Genomic DNA, 23,652 nt, shown 5'->3' on the forward strand with positions numbered 1-23,652 from the left:
GTGTGTCTGTATATATATATATATATATATATATATATATATATATATATATATATATATATATATATATATATATATATATATATCATACATACTTATAAAGCTAGCATTTTTCCTTGAACCTCATGCATTTGAAACCCCCATAAAAATTTACAAACACCTCATGCATCTGAAACCTCCTATTTTAATGAATACCACTCAAAAGTCTCTTAATAATGATTAACAATTCAAAGGTTTTATCATTTATATAATATATTTAATAAACAGTTAATGGATACTCTACTATAAAAAGGTCAATCTTTTTGAGTAGACACACAAATACAAATCACATACAAAATTCACAAAGAAAACAAGTTTAAAGTTTTTTGTGTTGGTTTGAGGGATTTGAACAATTTTTCGAGCCATGTTATTATGTTGAAGTTTTTAATTTGTAAGTTTATTATATACTAATTCTTTTTTTGTATTTTCTTGATTTAAGTATTCTTTTAAGAATATCATTGTATGTTGTGGTTGAAATTTTAATGTAAATTAGATTAGATTCATGTTATCGATCATATGTTATGCAAGATGATATATATAATATTTAATTAACTATTGTATTCATGTTTGTATGTTCATGTTGCTTCAAAATAATAATTAATTAAAAATCATGGGTATGTCATATTATCCATATTATCCATGTAAGCCATTTTCAAAATGCAAATTGTCTATCTTATCACTTTATATTTTAGTATATGTTTAACATTTTAATTATAAAAATAAGTGTTTTTTAAAAGCTTCTTTCAATTATTAATAATAACAAGTGGTTTTAAAATTAATAAACAATAATTATAAATAATAAAATCAAATTACATGGATATGTCATATTATCCATGCAAGTCTCTTTTGAAATGCAAATTGTCTATCTTATCACTTTATTATTTAGTGTATGTTTCACATTTTAATAATAATATTAAGTGTTTCTTAAAAGTCTTCTTTAACTTATTATTAATAATAAGTGGTTTAAAACTAATGAATAACAATTTTAAATGATAATAACATCAAATTATAAATTACATTTAGCTATAAATAAATTGTATTATAAATGAACATCATTATTGAAATTAGAAAATGATCGCATAAGTAAAAATATAATTAATCAATAATAATAATTGTTAAAAATAATACTAAATAGATAATTATATTTAATTCTATTAATGAGGAATGTGGGTTGATGTCAATGAATATTATTGTTCAAAATAATAGAGATTATATATATATATATATATATATATATATATATATATATATATATATATATATATATATATTAGTGTAAAAAATATTATCTCAAAGTTAATGTCAATAACATAACCATTTTAAACATATATATTTTTAATATTTTAACAATATATTTTTAATCTTCGCTGCGCAACGCGCGAGAATTCGTCTAGTATATATATATATATATATATATATATATATATATATATATATATATATATATATATATATATATATATATCTTCCTATTCTAATAAATGAATAGGTTTATTCTCCTATTGACAAGTGTCATACTATTATAACTTCTCATTAATAACTATATTTAACCTGTCATGCCACTTGTCAACCAATTAATTATTAATTTCAAATTTTAAATTTTAAATTTTTCACTCTAACTACATTAAATTAATACTCCCTCCGACCCAAAATTATTGTCCACAGACAAAAAACACACAAATTAAGGAAACATTAATTACCACTAACTTTATACAATAAAATGACAATTTTATCCTAACTTTGCATTTAATGTTTCATTAAATGCTTAGTTGGTTAAGTAATAATGAGGGGGTATTTTGTTAAAAATGTTATTTATTTTTAGAAGTGGACTATTATTTTGGGACAAACGAAAAAGGAAAGATGGACTATAATTTTGGGACGGAGGGAGTAATTGATTCTTCATTTTCAATTTTAAATTTTCAATTTTTTTCATTCTAATTATATTAAATTAATAACATTAAGTTAAAAAATAAAATAAAATCAATATAGATTATAATGTGATATAACTTCACATACTTATTTAAAGGGATATATACAGTAAAGTCCCAATATTTTCATCAATTTGACAAGAAAGTCCTAAACTTTATTTTTTTGACAGTAAAGTCCAAATTACCGGCAGTTTTTGACACTTTTACCCTTTTTTCCCGGTTAGCCGGTAATTAGGACTTTTTTGTCAAAAAAAATAAAGTTAAGGACTTTCTTGTCAAATCGTCAATTAGGACTTTACTGTCAAAAAAATAAAGTTTAGGACTTTCTTGTCAAATCGTTAAAAATATTGGGACTTTAGTGTATATATAATTTTTTTGTTAGAAATTTAATGGTATGATACTCTTTAAGCATAAAAGTTATTGAAACATTCTCTAATCAGCTAGATCCTATTAAAATCTTTAACGTTTGCTTCTTGTTAAATCATTTTTTCAATCTCAACAAACCGACATTGAAAAAAATTGAGATAATCAAGAAAGAAAGAAAGAAAGAACCAGGGTTGTGTTGCTTTTTGCAGTCCCAAAAATAGAGAAATAAGAAACAAAAAAAAACGAAGTTGCCCTTCTTTCCCTTCTCCACATTCACACCCTTTTGACTAGGCATGTGTTGTTTGTGTTTATATAAAGCCAGGGCAATTTCATTTTTTTCGGTTTCTTATTTCTCCATTTTTGGGACTGCAAAAAGCCAACACAACCCTGGTTCTTTCTTTCTTTCTTGATTATCTCCATTTTTTTCAATGTCGTTTGTTGAGATTAAAAAACGATTTAACAATAAGCAAATGTTAAGGATTTCAATAGGATCTAGCTGACTAGAAAAGGTTTTAATAACTCTTATGCTTAAAGAGTATCATACCATTAAATTTCTAACAAAAAAAAGGATATATACACTAAAGTCCTAATACTTTCAACGATTTGACAAGAAAGTCCTAAACTTTATTTTTTTGACAATAAAGTCCTAACTGACGATTTGACAAGAAAGTCCTAAACTTTATTTTTTTGACAAAAAAGTCCTAACTACCGGCTAACCGGGAAAAAATGGTAAAAGTGTCAAAAAATGTCGGTAATTTGGACTTTACTGTCAAAAAAATAAAGTTTATGACTTTCTTGTCAAATCAATGAAAATATTGGGACTTTAGTGTATATATCCCCTTATTTAAATCAACAATTATAATTTTATATAACTAAAAAAATATCTCTTAAGTAATAATTTATTTAAAATAATTGATTACTAATTTTGATTTTTTAATATGAAATTTTAATTAATTTTATAACCGTGGTTCTCACGTGTTATAAACTAGTATCCTAATAAATAAAGATATTTTTGTCAAATGACACTTTCTCCTTAATCTTGACACATGTAATTTTCTCATTAATTTAGAGTAATTTTGTTTCCACATGTCATTTTCTTATTTTTTCGATTTTTATTTTATTGCCACATCATTAAAGTAATTAAGCCATATTATTATAGCAATTAATTCCAATTGCTTATAACTGATTGTTTACTATTATTTGTTTAAATGGGTTATTAATGTAATTTTGTTATTAAATAAATACGTGTTTTAATAATATAAAAATTAATTTGAGTTAATTGTATTCGAATACTTAATTTAGTTATAATTGTTTAATGATATAATTTATAAAAAGACTGTAAGTATATGACTATGATTCAGCTTTGACTTGTAATTTATAAAAATATAATTTATTCATTTTGATTATATATAACGTCATTTTGTTTGAATCAATATAAATTAAATATTTATTTAATGTTAGTTGTTTTACTTTAAAAAACTAAAGAATAACTATTCAATCAAGAAGCATCAGCATGAGGATGCGACTTTACTTTAAAAACTAAATAATAGCTATTATAAAGGTGTGGAAATAGAATCTTTTAAAGTGCAATATATTTATGGAGCTTTCCTTCAATATTAAAGTTGTTAAAATTTTTGAAAAATCTTGGTATATGTGTTGATCTTTGAAGGCTTTTACCTATATTTATGGCTTTTGGATAAGTGTTGGTGAATTCTAAAAATATCACAGGTCTTGGTGGTTGCTTTGTTGTTAGACTTATTAATGTTAAGTATTTTCTTGGGGCTAGGTTGTTCTACTTTTAGGCGCGAGCATGGTGGGTTGAATTCATCATAAATTGTTTCAACAGATGGTGTGAGCTCCATGAGTTTTACCTGCACAAATTTTGTCCGCTTTTGCTGCATTGTGTTGAAAGGTATAAAGGTCATTATGATCAAGTAATGACTTTTGAATATAAGTTATTTTGTCAACCGTATTGATTGAATTACTTACTTATTCATCATTTTGTTTGTATATATTTCAATTTTTTACTTTAAAAAATATTTAATGTTACACATTGATATTTAAATTTTTTAATCAACTCGTGTAGTACACGGGATGTAGCTGCTGAAGCTTTCTTTGTGGCAGTCGTAGCAGTATAGTATATAAGAAATCTCCTTCTTAGATATATGAATCGAATGCCGTAAAGAGCCTGCCTAGTCCTTCTCGAATCCTGAGAGTTCTGTTCCATTTCGTTACACCTAGTATGTATGTGTGTGTGTATATATATATATATATATATATATCTTTATACCTTAATAAGCATTTAGCATGTTTTGCTGAATTTTAAGAGGTACACCCCTTAAAGCAACATTTACAACAAAGTAGTGCATTCCCGAAATCATAATCTTATCCAGTCAACTTACTTTTAAACCTTAAATCTCGAGGATGGATCTTAACCAGATCCTTAATCCATATTATGTACAACAACCTTCCCACTATGTAGCCTTTTCTTTCTTGTATTGACCTGGCCTTCGTTATCTTCCCGAATTTATATGTTATCAAAGACTTCAATGCCATAAATTGAATCGAGGAGTTTCCTTTCTCAATTTCACAAGTTGAAATCTACACAAAAAGCTTAATTGATTTCTATCCCAGCCGCTCCAGAGTTGCATTGTTTCTTCCGATAAACATCTATCACCCATTTTCTAATGCTTTGATTTCTATTGGTAAGTGTCAGTGCTTTCTCTTTCTCTCTATTAGCGTTTTCTGAATGTGTGTTTTTCACAAGCAAACTATCGAAGACTTCTTATTTGTTTCAAGGTTTATTGGAAAAAGGATGGCCCTTGCTGCTATTGGCATGTATTTACTCATCACTTCTTCTTATAATTATTTTTTCAATGGTTTTGTGTTGCTTCGATTTGTTGGTAGGTTCAGTTTGTTGCTTCCATTTATTGCTACGATTCGATGAAGCTTCGCCATCAAAACTCACCATCACCACCACCATATTTGTATTTCTCTCCTCCATGCTCTCTCTATCTCTCACTCTCTCTCATTGCTTGATGTGTGCTTCTTTGATTCCATGTTGGTTTGATGGGTCATATTAACAAAAGGTTTATGGTTTATTGCAGGTTCAAGATGATGCCTTCTCTTCGCCACTAGAAATGCTTTCCCCTGAATCGATGGCTATTTCCTAAGGTACAAGTGAAATAATATCATTTTTATATTCAGCAACACCTCCCTCACGACCTACCTTGCTTTTCTTATTGGTTTCTTGAACTTCGCCCTTATTGATTGAGCCTTTCATTACGCGTACAAGAGACAAATGTTCTCTATTTTTTAGCTTCTCGAGCTGTCGATATCATGAGCCCCACTTTTAGGTCAAAATAAGTTGAAAATGTTTGTCTGTATAACCATGATATTTGGTATTTTTTAAATTAGGATTTAAAGGCTACCTTTGATGTTGATCATATATTCATAGATTTTGGCCTACCATGTGCTCGATGAAATGTTTAAAATAAATAGTTCATGATTAAACTTGATGGGTTCTAATTTTTTTTAGATGGTGTCTGATGCAAGAAAAAAGAAGGAAAATGGCGCTCCAGAAGTACGATTGTAAGTAAAGTTTTTATTTTCTATTTTGGAGTGTATGAATGACCGGTCCTTAAAAAAAGCAGGAATTTGAATGGAATAAAGTGCTATGAATGTATATAACAAGAATGACAACTAAGGCACTATGTATCTTATATGATTAATTAGCCTTTACTTTCTGGTCTCGGTACTACAAAATCACAGGTTTAGTTATTCACAAGATAGAAGTAAGCTAAATGGATGTGTAGCAAATTTTGGTTATTGATTCTATGAGTTAATTATTGTAAGGATATTAGCAAATTGTGTTTATTTTTCCCATTTATTTGCAAGTGTGGGACTCGATTTGGAACCTTTTTCATTGTAGCTTGGAGAATTTGATATGGCTATTTGTTAGTATGTTTGATTATTATAAAAGTAAATATACATTGGACAGAAGACGGTTAGCTATGTCAAGAGGAAGAATTTGTGAAGCTCTTATTGAGAAGAGCTTCACATTGAATCATATCTCTTTTTTATCATTCCAGGGCATTCATCCATCAATTAAAGGGGTAGTATGGGAATTTTTGTTGGGGTGTTATAATCCCAACAGTACCTCTGAGGAACGAGGAGCCCTCAGGGCAAAGAGGAGGTAGTATCTTCACATAACAGGTAGAGTACATTAATTACATAGGCCATTTATCTCTAATTGTTTCTATATTTTACTCTTCTGATAATCAAATAGTAGACTCACATTTTAGTAAAACTGCTATTTTTGTTTTTAGGGAACGGTATGCTTCATGGAAAGAGGAATGTAAAAAGATGGCACCCATTGTTGGTAGTGGGAAGTTTGTGATGTCACCTATAATCAATGATGATGGAAAACCAAGAGAATACAATGGAATGGAATTGGCAGATTCTGATGCCGATTCCGACAAGAAAGTGACTCAGTGGAAACAGAGCTTTCATCAGATAGGTTTGGATGTAGCACGCACAGATCGTTCTCTTGTTTATTATGAGAATGAAGCTAATCAAGCCAGGTTATGGGATGTTCTTGCTATATATACTTGGGTAGATGATGATATTGGTTATGTTCAAGGTGACAAACACTTTACCCTTCTATCTCAACAACTGTAGGACATAAATCTCATGTGATTTTTTATTTTAAACAGGAATGAATGATATATGTTCCCCAATGGTTATTCTTTTGGAAGAAGAAGCAGATGCATTTTGGTGCTTTGAGCATGCGATGCGTAGAGTGGTGTGTATGCCTTTATTTTATATTTTCTTTATGTAGAATGATTAATCTCTGGTTTCCTTTATAAAGAGAGAAAATTTCAGGTCTAATGCAACTTCTATGGGAGTGCAATCACAACTTAGCATACTTTCACAAGTTATGAGAGTTGTTGACCCAAAGCTTCATCAACACCTTGGTAAGTACTACCAAGTTTCAACTTTCATCTGCTATTTATGGTAAAAGCTTTTTTAAGTTTTAAATAAATCGACAACACTTTTTTATTTAATTTACTTAAATCAGAAGGGTTGGATGGTGGAGAATATTTGTTTGCAATTCGTATGCTAATGGTGCTTTTCAGAAGGGAATTTTCCTTTGTAGATGCGTTATATCTATGGGTGGTAAAAAAAGACCTATATTAGTATTATTATTACTCATTTATTTTTTGTATGAAGTTGGAAAGATGAAAGATGATGTTTTTTTTTTAAATGTGAAATCAGGTTATGTGGGTCATGGAGTATAATCCAAACATGTTTGTGCATTATGCTTCAAATGGTTCGAATGAAGTTGTTGTAACAACAAAATTAAGCAAGAAAATGCTGCAACAGTATGAGAGAAAAAACATGAAGAATGGACGCACAGATCAAAAAAGTCTTCTTGTTGTTTTCTTGGTTGCAGGTGTTCTAGAAACCAAAAATAAGAAACTCTTGATGAGGCTAAGGGCCTAGATGATGTTGCCCAGGTTCGCTATAAATCATACAACTATTTGTTAGAATTTTGTGCCAAATAAAAAAATTAAAGTATATTATTGCCCATATTGGTTGAAATTTGGCCTAGAATTTAAGACCATATATTAACATTTAATATATTAATATAAATGTCTAAAAATTAACAAAATAACTAAAAATTTCGGATTTATTTTTTTTTTTAATAATGTTCAATTTTTTTAAAAAATGGACATTTTTTAATTTTTTTCAAAAAACATGAATTTTTCAAAAAAATTTAAAATTTTTTTTTTAAAAAAAAACTGCATCTTTTTTCAAAAAAAACTGCATTTTTTTTCCAAAAAAAAAACTGCATTTTTTTTTTAAAAAAACTGCATTTTTTTTTAAAAAAAAACTGCAATTTTTCTAGAAAAAAATTGTATTTTTTTTTCAAAAAACAGCATTTTTTTCAGAAAAACTGCATTTTTTCCAAAAAAAAAATGCGATTTTTATAAAAAAAGTGCAATTTTTTTCAAAACTGCGTTTTTTTAACAAAAAAAATCAACGTTTTAGGTGCATATATGCATATTTTTTCAAATGCATATATGCATATTTCTTATACTATAATATTCGTAAGTAATTATAAAAAATCTCATTTTTATTAATCAATCTATAAACATAATACAAGTATTTTATTTGATACAAAATAAAATATAAAAAAACTACAAAGATTCACGGTGTTATCATTTCTTCATATCAAGATTTCCATATTTTCTTCAATTTATCATTTTTCACATCTTCAATATTTTCAACAAATTCTTCAAAACCTACAAGAAAGTTTTTAAAAAAAATTGATTAATGAAAGAACACTCAAAAAAATGCACAAGTATATATCATGTAAGATTCACATGTGATTATATCATGTAAGATTCAAATGTGATTATATAATGTGATATTCACATGTGATTGTATCTTTTAAGATTCATATGTGAAATTCACAAGAAAATTAAAAAAAAAAAAAATTAACAAAGACCACTCACACAAAATGCATGTGTGCATATTGACGTAATTCATATGTGATTCACTAGTGATTTACATGTGAATCACATGTAATTCATATGTGATTCACTAGTGATTTACATGTGAATCACATGTAACTGATATGTGATTCACTTGTGATTTATATGTGAATTACATGTGATTAATATGTGAATTACATGTAATTTATATGTGAATCATATATGAATTACATGTGAATCACATGTAATTCATATGTGAATTAGATATTATATACATGTAAATCACATGTAATTCATATGTGATTCACTAGTGATTTACATGTGAATCACATGTGATTTACATGTGAATCACATGTAATTCATATGTGAATTAGATATTATATACATGTAAATCACATGTAATTCATATGTGATTCACTAGTGATTTACATGTGAATCACATGTAATTCATATGTTATTTACATGTGAATCATATGTGAATTACATGTAATTCATATGTGAATTACATGTGAATTACATGTAATTCATATGTGAATCACTTGTGATTTACATGTGAATCACACGTAATTCATATGTGAATTACATGTGATTTACATATGAATCATGTGTGAATTACATGTGAATCACATGTAATTCTTATGTGATTTACATGTAATTCATAATTACATGTGAATCACATGTAATTCATGTGTGATTTACTTGTGATTTACATGTGATTTACTTATAACCGTCACACCATTATTTAGACAAATACAAAAATTCAAGAAAATTCGAACATGAACCATTATCAATTATGATTGACCTGATAGAAGAGTTGTTGGATGACACTTTGAATCATATTGACATGGAGATCCTTGTTCTTCTTCCAAGTCTTGTTCTTCCATTTTTACAGTTGAGTTCTCATGCATATATCATTTTATATTGCATTGCTTCCCGTGAATGCAATCTGTAAAACATGCTTCCTTCCATGCATCTCCAAAGGCCTGTTATGTAACATACATGAAAATAAAAAAGAATCCCCTTAATGACTCCAACAATACACTCAAGAAAGACTATATATATATATATATATATATATATATATATATATATATATATATATATATATATATATATATATATTCACCTTTGTGTCATCAGAAACTCCATCTCCAACAGCACCAAAGCTATCAACATTCATAAGAACCCTAACACCACGTTCATCACCTGAACGTGATGGCGAGTCAGAATCATCTTCTATTTTTAAACTTTTATCCTCAAGCATGTCCAAGGAGTCAGAAAAATTGCTTTCTGCATACTCACAAACCAACAATAGAGACAGAGAAAGAAAAAAAATAAATACAAGAGTGCTCATGATTTTGTTGTTGTTTGTTTAGATTAAATCATGTTTTGAGTCACCAAATAAGCCTCAAAACAATCTTTCAAAGTCCTTCTATGAGAATTGGTGGTGGAAGAAATCCAAGTTCCTATTTGTGCAACCTACTTTGTTTTCCACCAAATATTTTGTACCTTGATGAGTGGGTTGTGAGTGGGATTGATATTTTTATTGTTTGACATGCCACGTCTGTTAAGAGGCTAATTTTTACCCTTATGGGTGTTCTTAGTGATGGCTTAATGTGTTAAGTGGTCAAAAAGCCTTTGAAATCCAAAGCTAAAAAATTCAGCAAAAATTACAAATCTGTCCCTATATTGGAAAAATTATAGAAAAATCACTAGGAATCGAATTAATGATCCGTAAACTTTCAAAGTTTCCATTTTGAATCTAGTTTATCCATTAATTTTTCCATAACCTATTGTTGCTTCTAACTTAGGTGAAAAACACATTTTTCACCAGCTGGTCAGAATTTAGCTGCATTGATAGGCAGTTTTGTAAAAATCATATAAAATTGTAGAAAAATCGTTTGGACCTTAAAAAGTACATTCTGAAAAGATAAAAGTCTGAACTTCTGGAATATGAAATAAAAACGGAAGTTATACAGGTTTCAAGTGTGCTAAAACAGCTTTAAACAGTGGCTGTTTTGGGTCCAAAACTGAGAATTTTAATTGTTAGTTAATTTAGGTGTTTTGGCTCATGATTTATAAGTTGTGAATACTGTTTTTTGATGTATAGAAATCAAATGTAGACGTGATATTTTAATTTATATGTATTAATTAATTAATACATATAAATCAAATGGCTGAACCAATAAAGCCAATTGCATGCCAGATGTGTTTAAAAGATCTGAAGTGCAAGGAATCTAAACAAACAACAACAAAATCAATCTTACATTAAAACATTTCACAAGAAAAGTAGATGAAAATGAAAGACATTAAGACAACATGTATCACCTGATTAATGGTGCACCTCATGTACCTAGGGCTGTAATTTCCATGTATCACCTGATTAATGGTGCACCTATTGTCATAACTATAAACAATTCCCAATTGTCCTTCTTAAACTAGAAGTAGTATACCATATATCCTTTGTATATATTCCACAATTCAATATGCTGGTTGTTTTCAACAATACTCTACTACAGACATATATGATATACTAGAAGATAAGAAAACAAAATAGTCAAAGAGGTCAAACAGAAGTCAAAGCTGGAGTGAAAAGTCAACCGAAGTTGTTAGCATGTAGCTAATGGGTTAGTTACACAACAAAATAGTTACCAGTGTGACTGCATATAGAGAGATTGGAGAAGAGATTAGATCATTCTTGAATTATAGTCATCAAAATAAACATTATGTTTCTTGCCCAATTTCTATAAATTCTTTTCTTTTTCTATCAATAGTCATCAATATTGTAACATCAATATTAATTACATATGAGTTTATAAAATACTCAAAAAGTACGCCTAAATCCCCTTTCCAAAGTCAATGAACAAAATAGACTGAAACAAGTACTGGTTGATCATTTTACTAAAAATCCATCATCAATATGTGATATTAATATATAATGAAGTCTTAACATGTTCCCTAAACCTTGTTCCAGCTATCATTTGGTTGACATCAAATTCTCAATTTCATTAATTACCATTTCTAATTCACTTTAAACATCATTACCCAATTTAACACAGAATTGACAAGATTAGGTCAACAAACACAATCTCAACTCAACTTGTCTTGACTTAGCTTACATCCCAACAACTAATCATCTTACCAACATTAATTTAACACAACTTAAACAAAAACAGAATCATACATTGACAAAAACAGAATTGACAAGATTAGATTTTGAAACCGAAACGCATGTGAAGAAATCAGTCAACGACTTGAGCAGCTGACGCCGATTGAACCTCTGAATCGGGAGGTACGACGCGATAGAACCTCTAGTTGATTTGTTAGGGCACCGAACTCCGAGAGAGAAGAAGGACGTGATTTACCCCTGAGGATCATCTTCTCTAATCAAATATTCCAGAACCGAGGATCATCGATCTTCTCTAATACTCTAGATCCGGTGAAGCTTCAATCGACGCCAAAAAAGGAAAAGGAGGAACAGTTGTCGCGGCTTGCGGTGGAGAAAAAGGAAATCGATTCCAATTTCCAGATCAATGGCGACTAAAGATAACGACGATGAGGAAGAAGTGAAGAACATGAGCGAAGAGAGAGAACGGTGGGGGTTGAATCGGGGTAATTCATCACTAAAATGCCCCTGAATCATTTAATTATCATGCCCCTGTGTTGTTTTTTTTCAAGTATTTACAAAAATACCACAAAGGATCCTAACCTTTTATTATTTTGATCTAATGGCCCTGGTTTGGTTCTTGGGTTCTCGGAAAACTTTCAGTTCTCAAAAGATCCTAGCTATATATATATATATATATATATATATATATATATATATATATATATATATATATATATATATATATATATATATATATATATATATACACACCACAACTCCGAAGCTAAGTAAAGAGGGAGAGCCCAAATCGCGTAGACCCTTGAGTCACGGATGATGGGTCGTCAAACATGTTTGACCATTGTTTGTCTTTTTCGAACCTCCGTAATCCGTATAGCCCCCAGCTCATACACCCATTAACGAATCAATGGCCTCATAAGAAAAAATATTGTAAAATTGTATAATAGTACAAAATTACATAACTAGTTTATATGTAAAAAAATATATATATAATAATTTGATATGATACAATTAGAGAGATTCGGACCATCTAATTAGGTAATGATAGAAATGGTCTCCATGCACAAAAAAATAAAAAAATAAAAATAAATAAAAATACAATGATCTTTAAGTATCAGAAATAATCATAATATGTATAAACATATAATTACAAATTCATGTTTAACAACAAAATTTAGAAATGACCTTTATATAAAATAAAAGTATAGTATTGGTTTGTATGTAAAACAAAGTTACATAAATGATCCCTATATAATAATAAAGTCACGAAAAGGATTCATATGTATGACAATATTACAATGATGTTATCTATGTAAACGAACATTTATGAAAATATTATCGAAATTAATAAACTCAAAAACATCCCCACTAGTTATACAAAATTAGCACGACATGATTGTGTGTGAAGGTATTTTTACAAAAGTTTTTGGGTTCATGTCGAGGGTAATTTTTACCTCGTTTAGTTTCCCCAGGACGGGTCATCCCAAATACACTATGGTTGTATCGAAATTATTATCCTAAATTTAATATTTTTATTTATAAAAATAATTAAAATTAAACTTAGAATACATTATATATATATATATATATATATATATATATATATATATATATATATATATATATATATATATAAACAAAAAACCCTAAAAAAACCCTAAAAATACATAAAAATGCATAAAAAACACTTAGAGATCACAAAACCTTTTTTTGAATTTTTTTATAAAAAATCGTAGTTTTTTCTTAAAATTCGCTGAAAAAAAAATCAAAAATCAAAAAAAAAAAATTTATAAATTTTTTTTTTTTTCAAAATTTTTTCCGTTGTATAGAAAGCTGCGATTTTTTCAAAAAAAATTCTAAAAAAAGTCTTGTGATCTCTAAGTATTTTTTTTATTACACTTTTATGATTTTTAGGGTTTTTTTGTTTTCCAAATAACTCTTCCCTATATATATATATATATATATATATATATATATATATATATATATATATATATATATATATATATATATTTGAATAATTAGTGTAATTTTTAAGGTTGAACAAAATAAACAGATAAAAATAAGGTAATTAGGGTTAAATGAGAAATTTCAGATCAAACAGAGTTAACAAGGTATTCAAGGAAAATAGAAGAGGAAACAAAGACATGGATATCAACAAGGTATTCAAGGAAAATAGAAGAGGAAACAAAGACATGGATATCAACTGAGACAAACGAGGCAGGGGTTGCATCTGCCGCCGGCCACTACTCCCAAAATTCCTCCGTTCCATCGCCCCGTCCCAAAATCTCTAGCCTCCCCACCCCTAAATCCTTGGATCACCCGTGCCCCCGTTTGGACAGTTTTTAATTTTAGCTAAAGAAACTGTTTTCTTAGCTAAAAGAAACTATTTTTAAGTAAAAAATAATTATTTATAACATAATTTTACATGTAAAAAACAAAAATAACATATTACATTTCAAAAACATTACTATTATTTATTATATTTATATAATTAATATATATTAATATAAATAACATATTAACGGACCCCTCATTGGCCCCATTAACACCCCTATGTTGACTCATGAAATGAGTAAATGCTAGTGGAGAAACGCAAATCATGTCAAAATATCATCCTCTTCTCGAACAAACCACAAGAGTTTATCATTGGGTTGGGTTCCGACCCATGATATGGCTAACTGATGTAATATCAGGAAATGGAAATCCCTTTCTTTAAAAAAAAATGAAATGAAATAATAGGGCATTTGAGTGTAACTAAAAACAATGATGTAACGTTAACTGAGAATTAGCTAGATGCTATAGATGAAACAGTGAAACAACAATAACAAGGTTCATGACATCAGATCAGATCTATCTACCAAATATTCAGGGCAAACCAGTCACATTAAAACAATATTAGGCCAAACAAGAAGGGGCTCATCTCTTCTCTCTCCTTCCACAACAATTCACCAAAACGCATCATTCCTTCCTTCCACAACACAACACAAGACAATGTATACCTCCTCTCCTAATAACAAGAAAGACAGAAGAATATTACAATATTCAGAACACTCACATAAGAAACCGCCACGTCCCTCCCTCTCGTGTAATAAACTGCAACACTTTGCCTTCCTCACTCTCTCTCTCTGTCTGCCCTAAACAACCCAAACTCTATTCTCTCTGCTCAATGCATGCCCCTACCTGACATACCATACCAATAACACATTTATAAAATCATATTATTAAACCACTAAAATATAACCCCACCATTCATACCTTCACACCACCCACCAATTTTCTGACCCCAAAAAAAAAGAGTAAACATCATCTGACTTCTCTTCTCTTCTCTTCACTTCAATCACCACCACTATTGCCACCCATAAAAGTTACCCCCGCCACCGCTACCGTTACCGTTACCGTCACCGCCACCCCGTCTTGATTGACCTGGACCCCTCTCTTTGTACCTCTGACCAGCTGCATTCCCAGACCCATCAGCTACAGCTGCTGCACCTGCATCAAGTTTGTTTGATCCGACTGGCTGATACTCATAATGCAGATTTTGCCTTGGCCTTTCCCGGTTTATGTTTGCGTTATTATTGCTATTATGCTGCCGCCCACCACCACCACCACGGTTGTTTTGCCCATACTTCCTAAAACCTGGCTGCTGCTCAAATGGAGGGGCTTCATCTTCCACGTTATTATTTGGGGAATGAATCCGTACTCCTCCTCCTCCTCCTCCTCTTGGCTTTCTCTCTCTTCTACCCTCTTCACCACCATGATGATGTTCCTCACCACCACCTTGACCTTTATATGCCGCTGCTTGAGCTTGAGGTTTTGGTTGCCAATGAGCAGAACGATTCTCTTTCGCAGAAGTAGGCCTCTCTGTTATTACCTCGGCTTCATCCTGATGATTTTTCACTGCCACTGCCACTGTGCTCCTACTCTGACTCTTGTTATATGCTGCTGCTGGTTTCTTTCCTTTATTACCACCACCTTCATCTTTCACAACACTTGTTGTTGTTGTTGGTGGTGGTGGTGGATATTCAGGCATAAACCACCCATCAGACGGGTCCCAGTCATGCATCACATTCATTTCACCTGTAACTTCACTCTTCTGGCTCACACCCACACCCGCAGCTTTCTGATTATTACTATTTTTCTTTACAGACACTCCCTGTTGCTGGGATTTCATCAGTGCCTTATTTTGCTTATTATTATTATCAGATGATACTGGAACCACAGGTTGAACAACCAACTCTTCTGATGTATCTTCTTCTAATGCACCTTTCATGGGTGAAGATGGTGTTGATGATTGCTGTGCCAGTTCTTTAGCTACTGGTTTCGGAACATATCTTTCCATTTCTGCCCTTCTGCTTTTCAGATTAGTCTGGACCGAGTTAACACTCGTCTTCACTGGCACCACCACATCATCCTGAACAACTCTTTGGCTTTGACTTTGACTTTGACTGTGCTCATCACCACGATCTTCTTTGTTGTGGGCACGAACAGGGGCCCACACAACACCATCATTCCCATGAAACCTATCTGCTGCTGATCTGTTATTGTTATTATTAGCTTGTGGATTCCTTGGCATCCTTCTCGAGTGCTGCTGACCTTTATTATACTGGCTGTTAGATTGCATCGAATCCTTGCTTGAATCTACTACTTCAACATGAGAGGTTGCTTCTGAAGAAACCTTTGCCACATCACCTTCTATCACATCATCAACTTTAGGCTTATTCTTGCTACTCTTGTTATTTCTCTTTCTCTGTTGTTGTTGTTGTTGTTGTGTTGTTGATAATGGGACATGAACAGTTTTGCTTTCAGGCTTTTCAGCATCAACAACAGCCTCTTGTTCACTGTTCTTACTGTTGCTGACTTGAGATTGACCTTTTGTGTCCAAATCTGAACTCACTTTGCTAGTATCAGTATCTGGTCCCGTTTTTGGTTTTTGGGATGATCCCTCCACATCCTCCTGCTCAACAACACTACTAGTAACAGTAGCAGAAGCTTCAGCAGTCTGTGTTGTACCATCTGCTGCTAGTGTTGTACGCCTATTCAACTCTTCCAATTTTGCAAGGGCTTTTGCTTTCTGTTCCCTAATTCTCTCTTCCTCTTCCTTCTGTAATTGAATTGCACGCTGTTTAGCCAACTCCCTCATCCTAGCTCGCTGATTAAGCATGCATATATAGATATATATAGATGGTTAGCCACATCCACATAAAAATGATGATGAATTGGTGTTCTTCAGCACTGCTTACCTGTGCTTGACCATCGGCAGGGTCAACCATTGGAGTCAGAGAATCGCCTGTGTTCTTAGTTTCAGGGTTCTCTGCAGAAACATGAACAACATTCTCAGAACTTGGAATTGGAGATTTCTTTCGCCACCCATCATTATCTTGATTAACTGGTCTTCCTTTTCGCACTCCATGATGCGGTTGCCTGAATATAATATTATACATAAAAGTTAGTTAAAACAAAATTGTTATATAAAATGTATACAATCAAACATCAAAAAATCCATATCATAAACCTTGAGACTACTGATGCGCTTGCTGTGGTAGATTTAGGGGTATTATCTTTAGAAAGATTGATGTCATGAGGAGGGGCAAGATCTTCAGTGTTGGAAATGGTACCAAATGTAAGGGTAGAATTGTCCTTGGGGTTTGGGTTATTAACTAACCTATTCTTTTGCTCCTCTTTTAAATTACCAGATGCAACATCAGAAGCCCCCCGTACTTTTGCATTCAAACCTTCAATCTTTTGTATCAAGCTTGCATCTTTAGGGTTAGCTGAAACATCCTGAGCCACTTCTGAAACAGGCTCTGATCTTTTACCCCAACTCTCACTGGATGCTTTAGAATTAGAAGGGTAATTTTGGCTTCCTAACATCCTGGAAGGAAGAGGATTATTCTCAACAAGTGTGTTTCTTCTAGAAGGCATATCTTCATTCCTTCTGGTGTCACTTTTGTGGAATGATGGTCTTGGCTGTGGCTGCTCATTCTTTTCTAAAGCCAATGAGTTTGTTGTAGTCTGATTCTCCCAACTACTCTCGTCCACATCAGCATTCCTTTCGTTTTCACGTTTCCTAAGAACTTTGTATGGCCCACGAGGCTCTTCATGTGGAGGAACAGAATCCAATTGTTCCGGAACATACATGTTTCCGGGCCCACGCACGCCGCCTCTAAAATGGGGATCACCAAGCTCCGAAGGGTTTTGAGGTGGACACATGTTGTAAACAGGCGGTCCAGGTGGCATTCCCATAAACGGGTTATCACGGTCATTGGGATTGTGATTATAACCCATTGGTGGACCAAAATACCCTTCGTAAGGCACAGGACCAGGGTAAAACCCAGGCCTAATAGGCATACCAGGGCGTATAAAAGCATCAGGCATCTGGGGTCTATAGAAATCTCCATTTCTTGGATGATGACCTCTTGGACCGGGCCCTGGTGGAGGACCCTGTTGTGAATTTGCTAAAGGAGGCGGCATCTGAGGGCGGTAGTAAGGGAAAGGTTCCATTGGGTAGCCGCCATGAGGAACAGGGGGGTATGGTGGACCTCCGGGTGGTGGTGGTGGTCCTCTGTACCAAACACCAGGTGCATTCATTGGTGGGCCACGCCATGCATCAAAATGTTGAGGGGGGGCATTAGGGTTGAGATATTGGTGTGGTTCCCCTTGCCAGTGTTCTTCAACATGTGGTGGACCTTCTCTTGTCCAAGTTTCAACACTTCCACTCTTGGTATCTGCAGTCAAGAAAACACTAGTATCAAGTAATGTAATACACAATCATCTGCAAATTGCCAAAAAAGATTCAACGAATAATAGAAAAATGAAGGCTGAAAAAAAAAAAAACACAAACCATGCTGAGACATTTCGTTTCTCTCTTTGAAAGGTGCAGTTCTGCCAGAGGCTGAGCCAGGACGAACATGAGATTCGTGATCTTGATCTGACACAAATGCAAAAAACAACAACATAAAATGCAGAAACAATCTTTATTAGATGACTGATGAAATTATTGCTAAAATGGTTTGTAATATAACCAATTAAAATTACCATGTGGTTCGCTACTCTTTGCATCTTTTTCTGAACCCAAAGTTGGAAAGTCCCCGGAACTCAGAGAAAAATCATTACCCTTGGAGGGTATTGACTGCAGAAAAAAGAAGAGTCAAAGACTGATTAAAAGATTCCTTTTTGTTAACAATCGACACATGAGCATCTCTGTTATGGTGAAGAAGAACTTACAAGCTTATCTGAAGTAACATTAGGGCCCCACGCCATGGAATTATCAAATGTGGGTTCAGCAAAACGGGATAAATGTGAGCTACCAGGTCTTGTCTCTGCACTGAGTGGGCGTGAGGTTGTTAGTGTCGACTGGTTTGACGTTAATACCCCTGAAGCAGATGATGGCCTGGAATTTGGACCCCATGTGTTAGCAGAAGGATCATGGGTTCTTTCACTGCCAGCTGTCGATGGTCGACTGAGGCCCCCGCCAGATGATGGGCGGCCAGTGGGATGACGTGGCGAAACGGTGTTACCATCAGAATTTGGTGATACTGCTGATGCACCCCAAGGATTTGAGGTTGAAGAAGATGGACGACTTCCCCAGCTAAGGCTACCCCTGTTAGAGAAAACAACAGCAATGTAAGTAACTTTAAGGGTAAAAGTGGCATAGAGAATATTATAACAATTAACAAGAGTATAGAATTATTATAAAGCAGTACTCACTTGGGAACAATCTCAACATTTGGATCCAGACCATGATTCTCTAACCTTGAAACAGCAAGAAAAAACATTAGGTTATTATTATTTATTACATAGATTCAAAGATAGTTGACTATTCAGCAGTAAAAGCGTACTTTTGGCTAGGTAAATTCAGAGGTTTAGGAACAGCAACTTTCCCCAAAACAATCATGCCACCTCTTCTTGCAGAGGCCCACCTAAAACAGAAAACAATAGAAGATTAAGTACATTGATTTCATGCTGTTCAGGAATGTAAAAGCAAAAAGAGGAAAATGGGAAGTAAATAACATTACAAAACTAATACCCGTTGTTTTAATTAAAAGCAAAACAGAAAGAAAGGGATAAATGAAGGAATTATACCTCCGCTCTCCAGCCAACATACTCGATGTCATTGTTCAAATGCAGTCCCAAGGTCATCCAAGAAGTATCTGGAAGACCTACAGATGAAATCAAAATATTACTTTGCTTACTATAAAGAACTATTGAGTATTGTCTACTTGACTTGAATTCAGCCATACAACAAGTGATATTATATGAGATTACAGCATCAACAACCTCCAATACCTAGTCATTTACCAACTAAAGCCCATAAAAAAGAATGATGCTTTAAACAAAATGAACTCCGCACAACAAGATTTGAAAGAGCAAGGATTCAACTTAAACAGTATCATCACATTCAAGATAACCAAAAGCATCTCAAGTAGTCTCGTATCACCTACGCAATTGTTTCACACAATCAAAGAGAAAACAATCACTTTCTATAATACACTCAGCAGTGAGTAAAGTGTACATCTCACACTATCGACTTCTCAAGAAACCTCCCTACCACTAGTCCTTACAGGGTACGAGCACATTCAAAAATACACAACAAAGCTGCTTCCATGTCATTAGTTCCAATAAGTTAATAGTAAAGACTTATATGTCGTTAATTTCAACATACTAATAGTAAACCATACTTTTTATATACTCTTCAGACTTATATAACACCTCGTGCTATATTCGTCCTATATTGGATCAAAAGGAAAAAGGGCATCCTACATCGGCACGTAGGGTAGTGTAGCAATATATATATATATATATATATATATATATATATATATATATATATATATATATATATATATCCTTTCACATATGAACTTCGATGCACGCATCAAGGACATATGTTGCGTTAAAAAACCGAAAAAAAAAAAAGAGAAAAGCAAAATACTTCCTCGATAAACATTATCAGACCTTCGTGCGCTTCGAAACCCTAAATTTCAACTGTAAATTAACCAGAAGTAGCACACAATAACAAAATTTATAAACAAAACCAGAAAATCGAACATACGTACGGAGAGAAAACGCTTACCGTAGATAAATAGATAGGGTAATTCCGATCTACAACTACAACTCCGATCTGCGATCTTGGAAAGCGATAGCAAGGACGATGCGAAGAAGGCGAAAGGCGGTGGTGTTTGTATCGGTTTGGGTGTCCGTGTGCGTGTGTGGTGGAGAGAAGTGTCGCGAAGGGGAATCGAGGGGGTTGGGAACAGTGGATGTGTGGGTGGGTCGAAGTCGAACACCGGAAAAAGGCTAAGCCCAAAAAAACAGAGAGAGCTCCCTCGCTTATAACTTAAGTTATAGCCCCCAAACAATTAAATTAACAATTAACAAAGCATCTTAATCTTAAACTTAATCTTAATCTTAAATTAAATTAAATATTAAATAAATAAAAGTCGAACTGAAAAATGAAAATGGATACAGTCAAGCTTCGTTTCACAACTTGCCTTGTCAGCCATTGGATTGTGTAATCGATGGTTGGAATCACGTAATGTTTTATTCTCCTAGTCTACACCCTATCTTTTAGAATTAATGTCATAAATAACAACAAACTATCATCTTCTAATTTATTTGATTCAAACTATCACGTTCTAATTTATTAGATTCTCAATTTCTCATTCCCTTTTTTTTTTTGTACAACAGACCAATGAAGTCGCATTTTATCTCCTAACTTTAACATGTGTTTAATTTCTAATTTATTTGATTCTTATTCGTTTTGTGTGCAATAGACCAATGAAGTCACATGCACCATCACAAAACTATATCCCAAAGAGTCGTGCTCATCCCAACAAGTATACAATTAGTAAATAATCATCAAGTTTGTGGGTATTGGGTATCTTTGTAACGTCTCGAAAATACTAAATAAAAATTTTATTTTTCAACCATCAAAACCTTCAATCATTTGTTCAAAAGACAATCAGAGTGCAAAGTGTTCTCAAACATCAGAGTAAAATCATAAACTAATAATGTTGAAATAAAACTCAAGTGAATGCAGTGCGATCAAGTCGAGTCATTCCCTTTAGAACCATAAGTACCTGAAACGTTTAAACATGAAACCGTAAGCACACACTTTAGTGAGTTCCCCAAAATATCACATACCAATACGGGCCCCGTCCAACATATATAACAGGCCCCACCCAACATACATGCAAGAATTACAAAGACAGTCTAGCATCATACACAGTGTAGTGAGAAGAATAGACTACAACCCGTACAGTCGAAAGGTTGGCGCTACACACCACCTAAAGAACCATATAAGGTCAACCCCTTAGTGTACTAACAAAACTACCAATTAGACCAAATGTCAGCTAAAAAAGGTTACCACGTTTTGGCCAACCACTGGCTGCGTCGTGGCTATCCAACACAGTCGCGACCAACTCCGCCACCACGTTATGACAAACATGTCACCATGTCATGGCAGCAAACCAACAAAACAGACGTGATACCCTCCTTTACTACGTCATGACGAGCATTAGGGGTGAGCATAAGCAGGTACCCGGTTAAATTTGACGGAACCGGAACCGGAACCTTAACCAGAACCGGCGGTTCCTAAGATGTCGGAACCGCAACCGCAACCGCAACCGACTGTATCGCTTCTCAATATTTTAGAACCGGAACCACTGGTTCCAGTTCCGGGCACCCACTTTAAAAAAATTAAGGAATTTAGTTACTCTCCATCATCATTCTCCATGAAAATAATCTATACGCAATCTGTCAATAGAAATTATTCTAGTTAAGTTTGAAAATAAATAAAAAAAAATATAGATGCATTATTTTTCCATGGCATCACTACACTTGGTGTTAAAGTAACAGAAATTATATCACATTTGTTAGTTTTGGAATAAGTTATCATTATAAATCCGTTCAAAAAATAGTTATTTGCACAAGTGTTTGAGGAACAAAAAAAATCAAGGAAAAACGACTTAAAAATATTAGTTAATTTCTTGAAATATGACTTAGTTTATATATATATATATATATATATATATATATATATATATATATATATATATATATATATATATATATATATATATATGGCTAGATTATTTTGTTTCTTACATTTATTGTATGCTACAATGCACCAATAGGAATTTAATAAATTAAATAATTATTTAATTAAATAAATATAGATATTAAATGATTTCCATAATTATATGTATATTAAATGATATCCATAATTATAATTCTCTTTTTATGGAAACTAATTAAATTTGTCATTAATGTCAGCAATAACATTCTTTCATAATTAATTCGCATCTAGGTTTTTATATATGAGTTCGTATTTTATTTCAGGACTCACTCACTTAAAATACAATAAATTTGCATGGAATATGAAGAACGAGAGTGTATTCTACTAGAATACACTCTCATTCTGCTGGAATACACTCTCATTCTTTTAGATATGAATTCATTCTGTAAGAATATTATTGTTGACATTAATGACGAATTTAATTAGTTTTCATAAAAATGAGTTATAAGTATGGATAGCATTTAATATACATATAATTAATACTAAATTCCTATTGGTGCATTCTAGCACACAATAGATGTGAGAAACATTTGAACCTACCTATATATATATATATATATATATATATATATATATATATATATATATATATATATACAGTTCTGGTGAGTA

At 32.3% G+C, this 23,652-nt stretch overlaps 1 protein-coding gene and 1 pseudogene across 3 annotated transcripts; one reads left to right on the plus strand and one right to left on the minus strand.

The window, feature by feature from the left end:
- The first annotated feature begins 6,683 nt into the window (after positions 1 to 6,683).
- LOC145105289 (uncharacterized) lies at positions 6,684 to 7,900 on the plus strand (annotated as a pseudogene).
- Positions 7,901 to 14,732: 6,832 nt separating this feature from the next.
- MOS1 (modifier of snc1) lies at positions 14,733 to 21,284 on the minus strand. 3 transcript variants are annotated; one of them, XR_013707910.1, is made up of 11 exons: positions 21,037 to 21,284; positions 20,046 to 20,122; positions 19,802 to 19,882; positions 19,671 to 19,715; positions 19,188 to 19,563; positions 18,999 to 19,092; positions 18,805 to 18,885; positions 17,476 to 18,688; positions 17,204 to 17,384; positions 15,219 to 17,112; positions 14,733 to 15,143 (listed from the first exon to the last, which is right to left on the minus strand). XR_013707910.1 is itself a non-coding variant. In XM_079044553.1 (10 exons), exons 2-10 carry the CDS (start codon positions 20,075 to 20,077, stop codon positions 15,310 to 15,312), a joined length of 3,912 nt encoding a protein of 1,303 aa, XP_078900679.1. In that variant the 5' UTR covers positions 20,078 to 20,122; positions 21,037 to 21,284; the 3' UTR covers positions 14,733 to 15,309. The 3 variants fall into 3 exon arrangements, 1 of the variants encoding a protein (XP_078900679.1); XR_013707909.1 differs by having other exon boundaries at positions 18,805 to 18,891; XM_079044553.1 differs by having other exon boundaries at positions 14,733 to 17,112; positions 18,805 to 18,891.
- Between the last annotated feature and the right edge of the window lie 2,368 nt (positions 21,285 to 23,652).

Source organism: Lactuca virosa, chromosome 4 (assembly GCF_052849685.1).
Source record: "Lactuca virosa cultivar CGN04683 chromosome 4, Lactuca_virosa_CGN04683_v6, whole genome shotgun sequence".
NCBI lineage: Eukaryota > Viridiplantae > Streptophyta > Magnoliopsida > Asterales > Asteraceae > Lactuca > Lactuca virosa.

Coding starts and splice junctions, on each gene's coding strand:
- MOS1 (XM_079044553.1), bottom strand. CDS start 20,077: ATGACATCGAGTATGTTGGCTGGAGAGCGGAG. Junction 19,883..20,045: donor ATGTTGGCTGGAGAGCGGAG/GTATAATTCCTT, acceptor TTTCTGTTTTAG/GTGGGCCTCTGCAAGAAGAG. Junction 18,892..18,998: donor AAAGAGTAGCGAACCACATG/GTAATTTTAATT, acceptor CATTTGTGTCAG/ATCAAGATCACGAATCTCAT.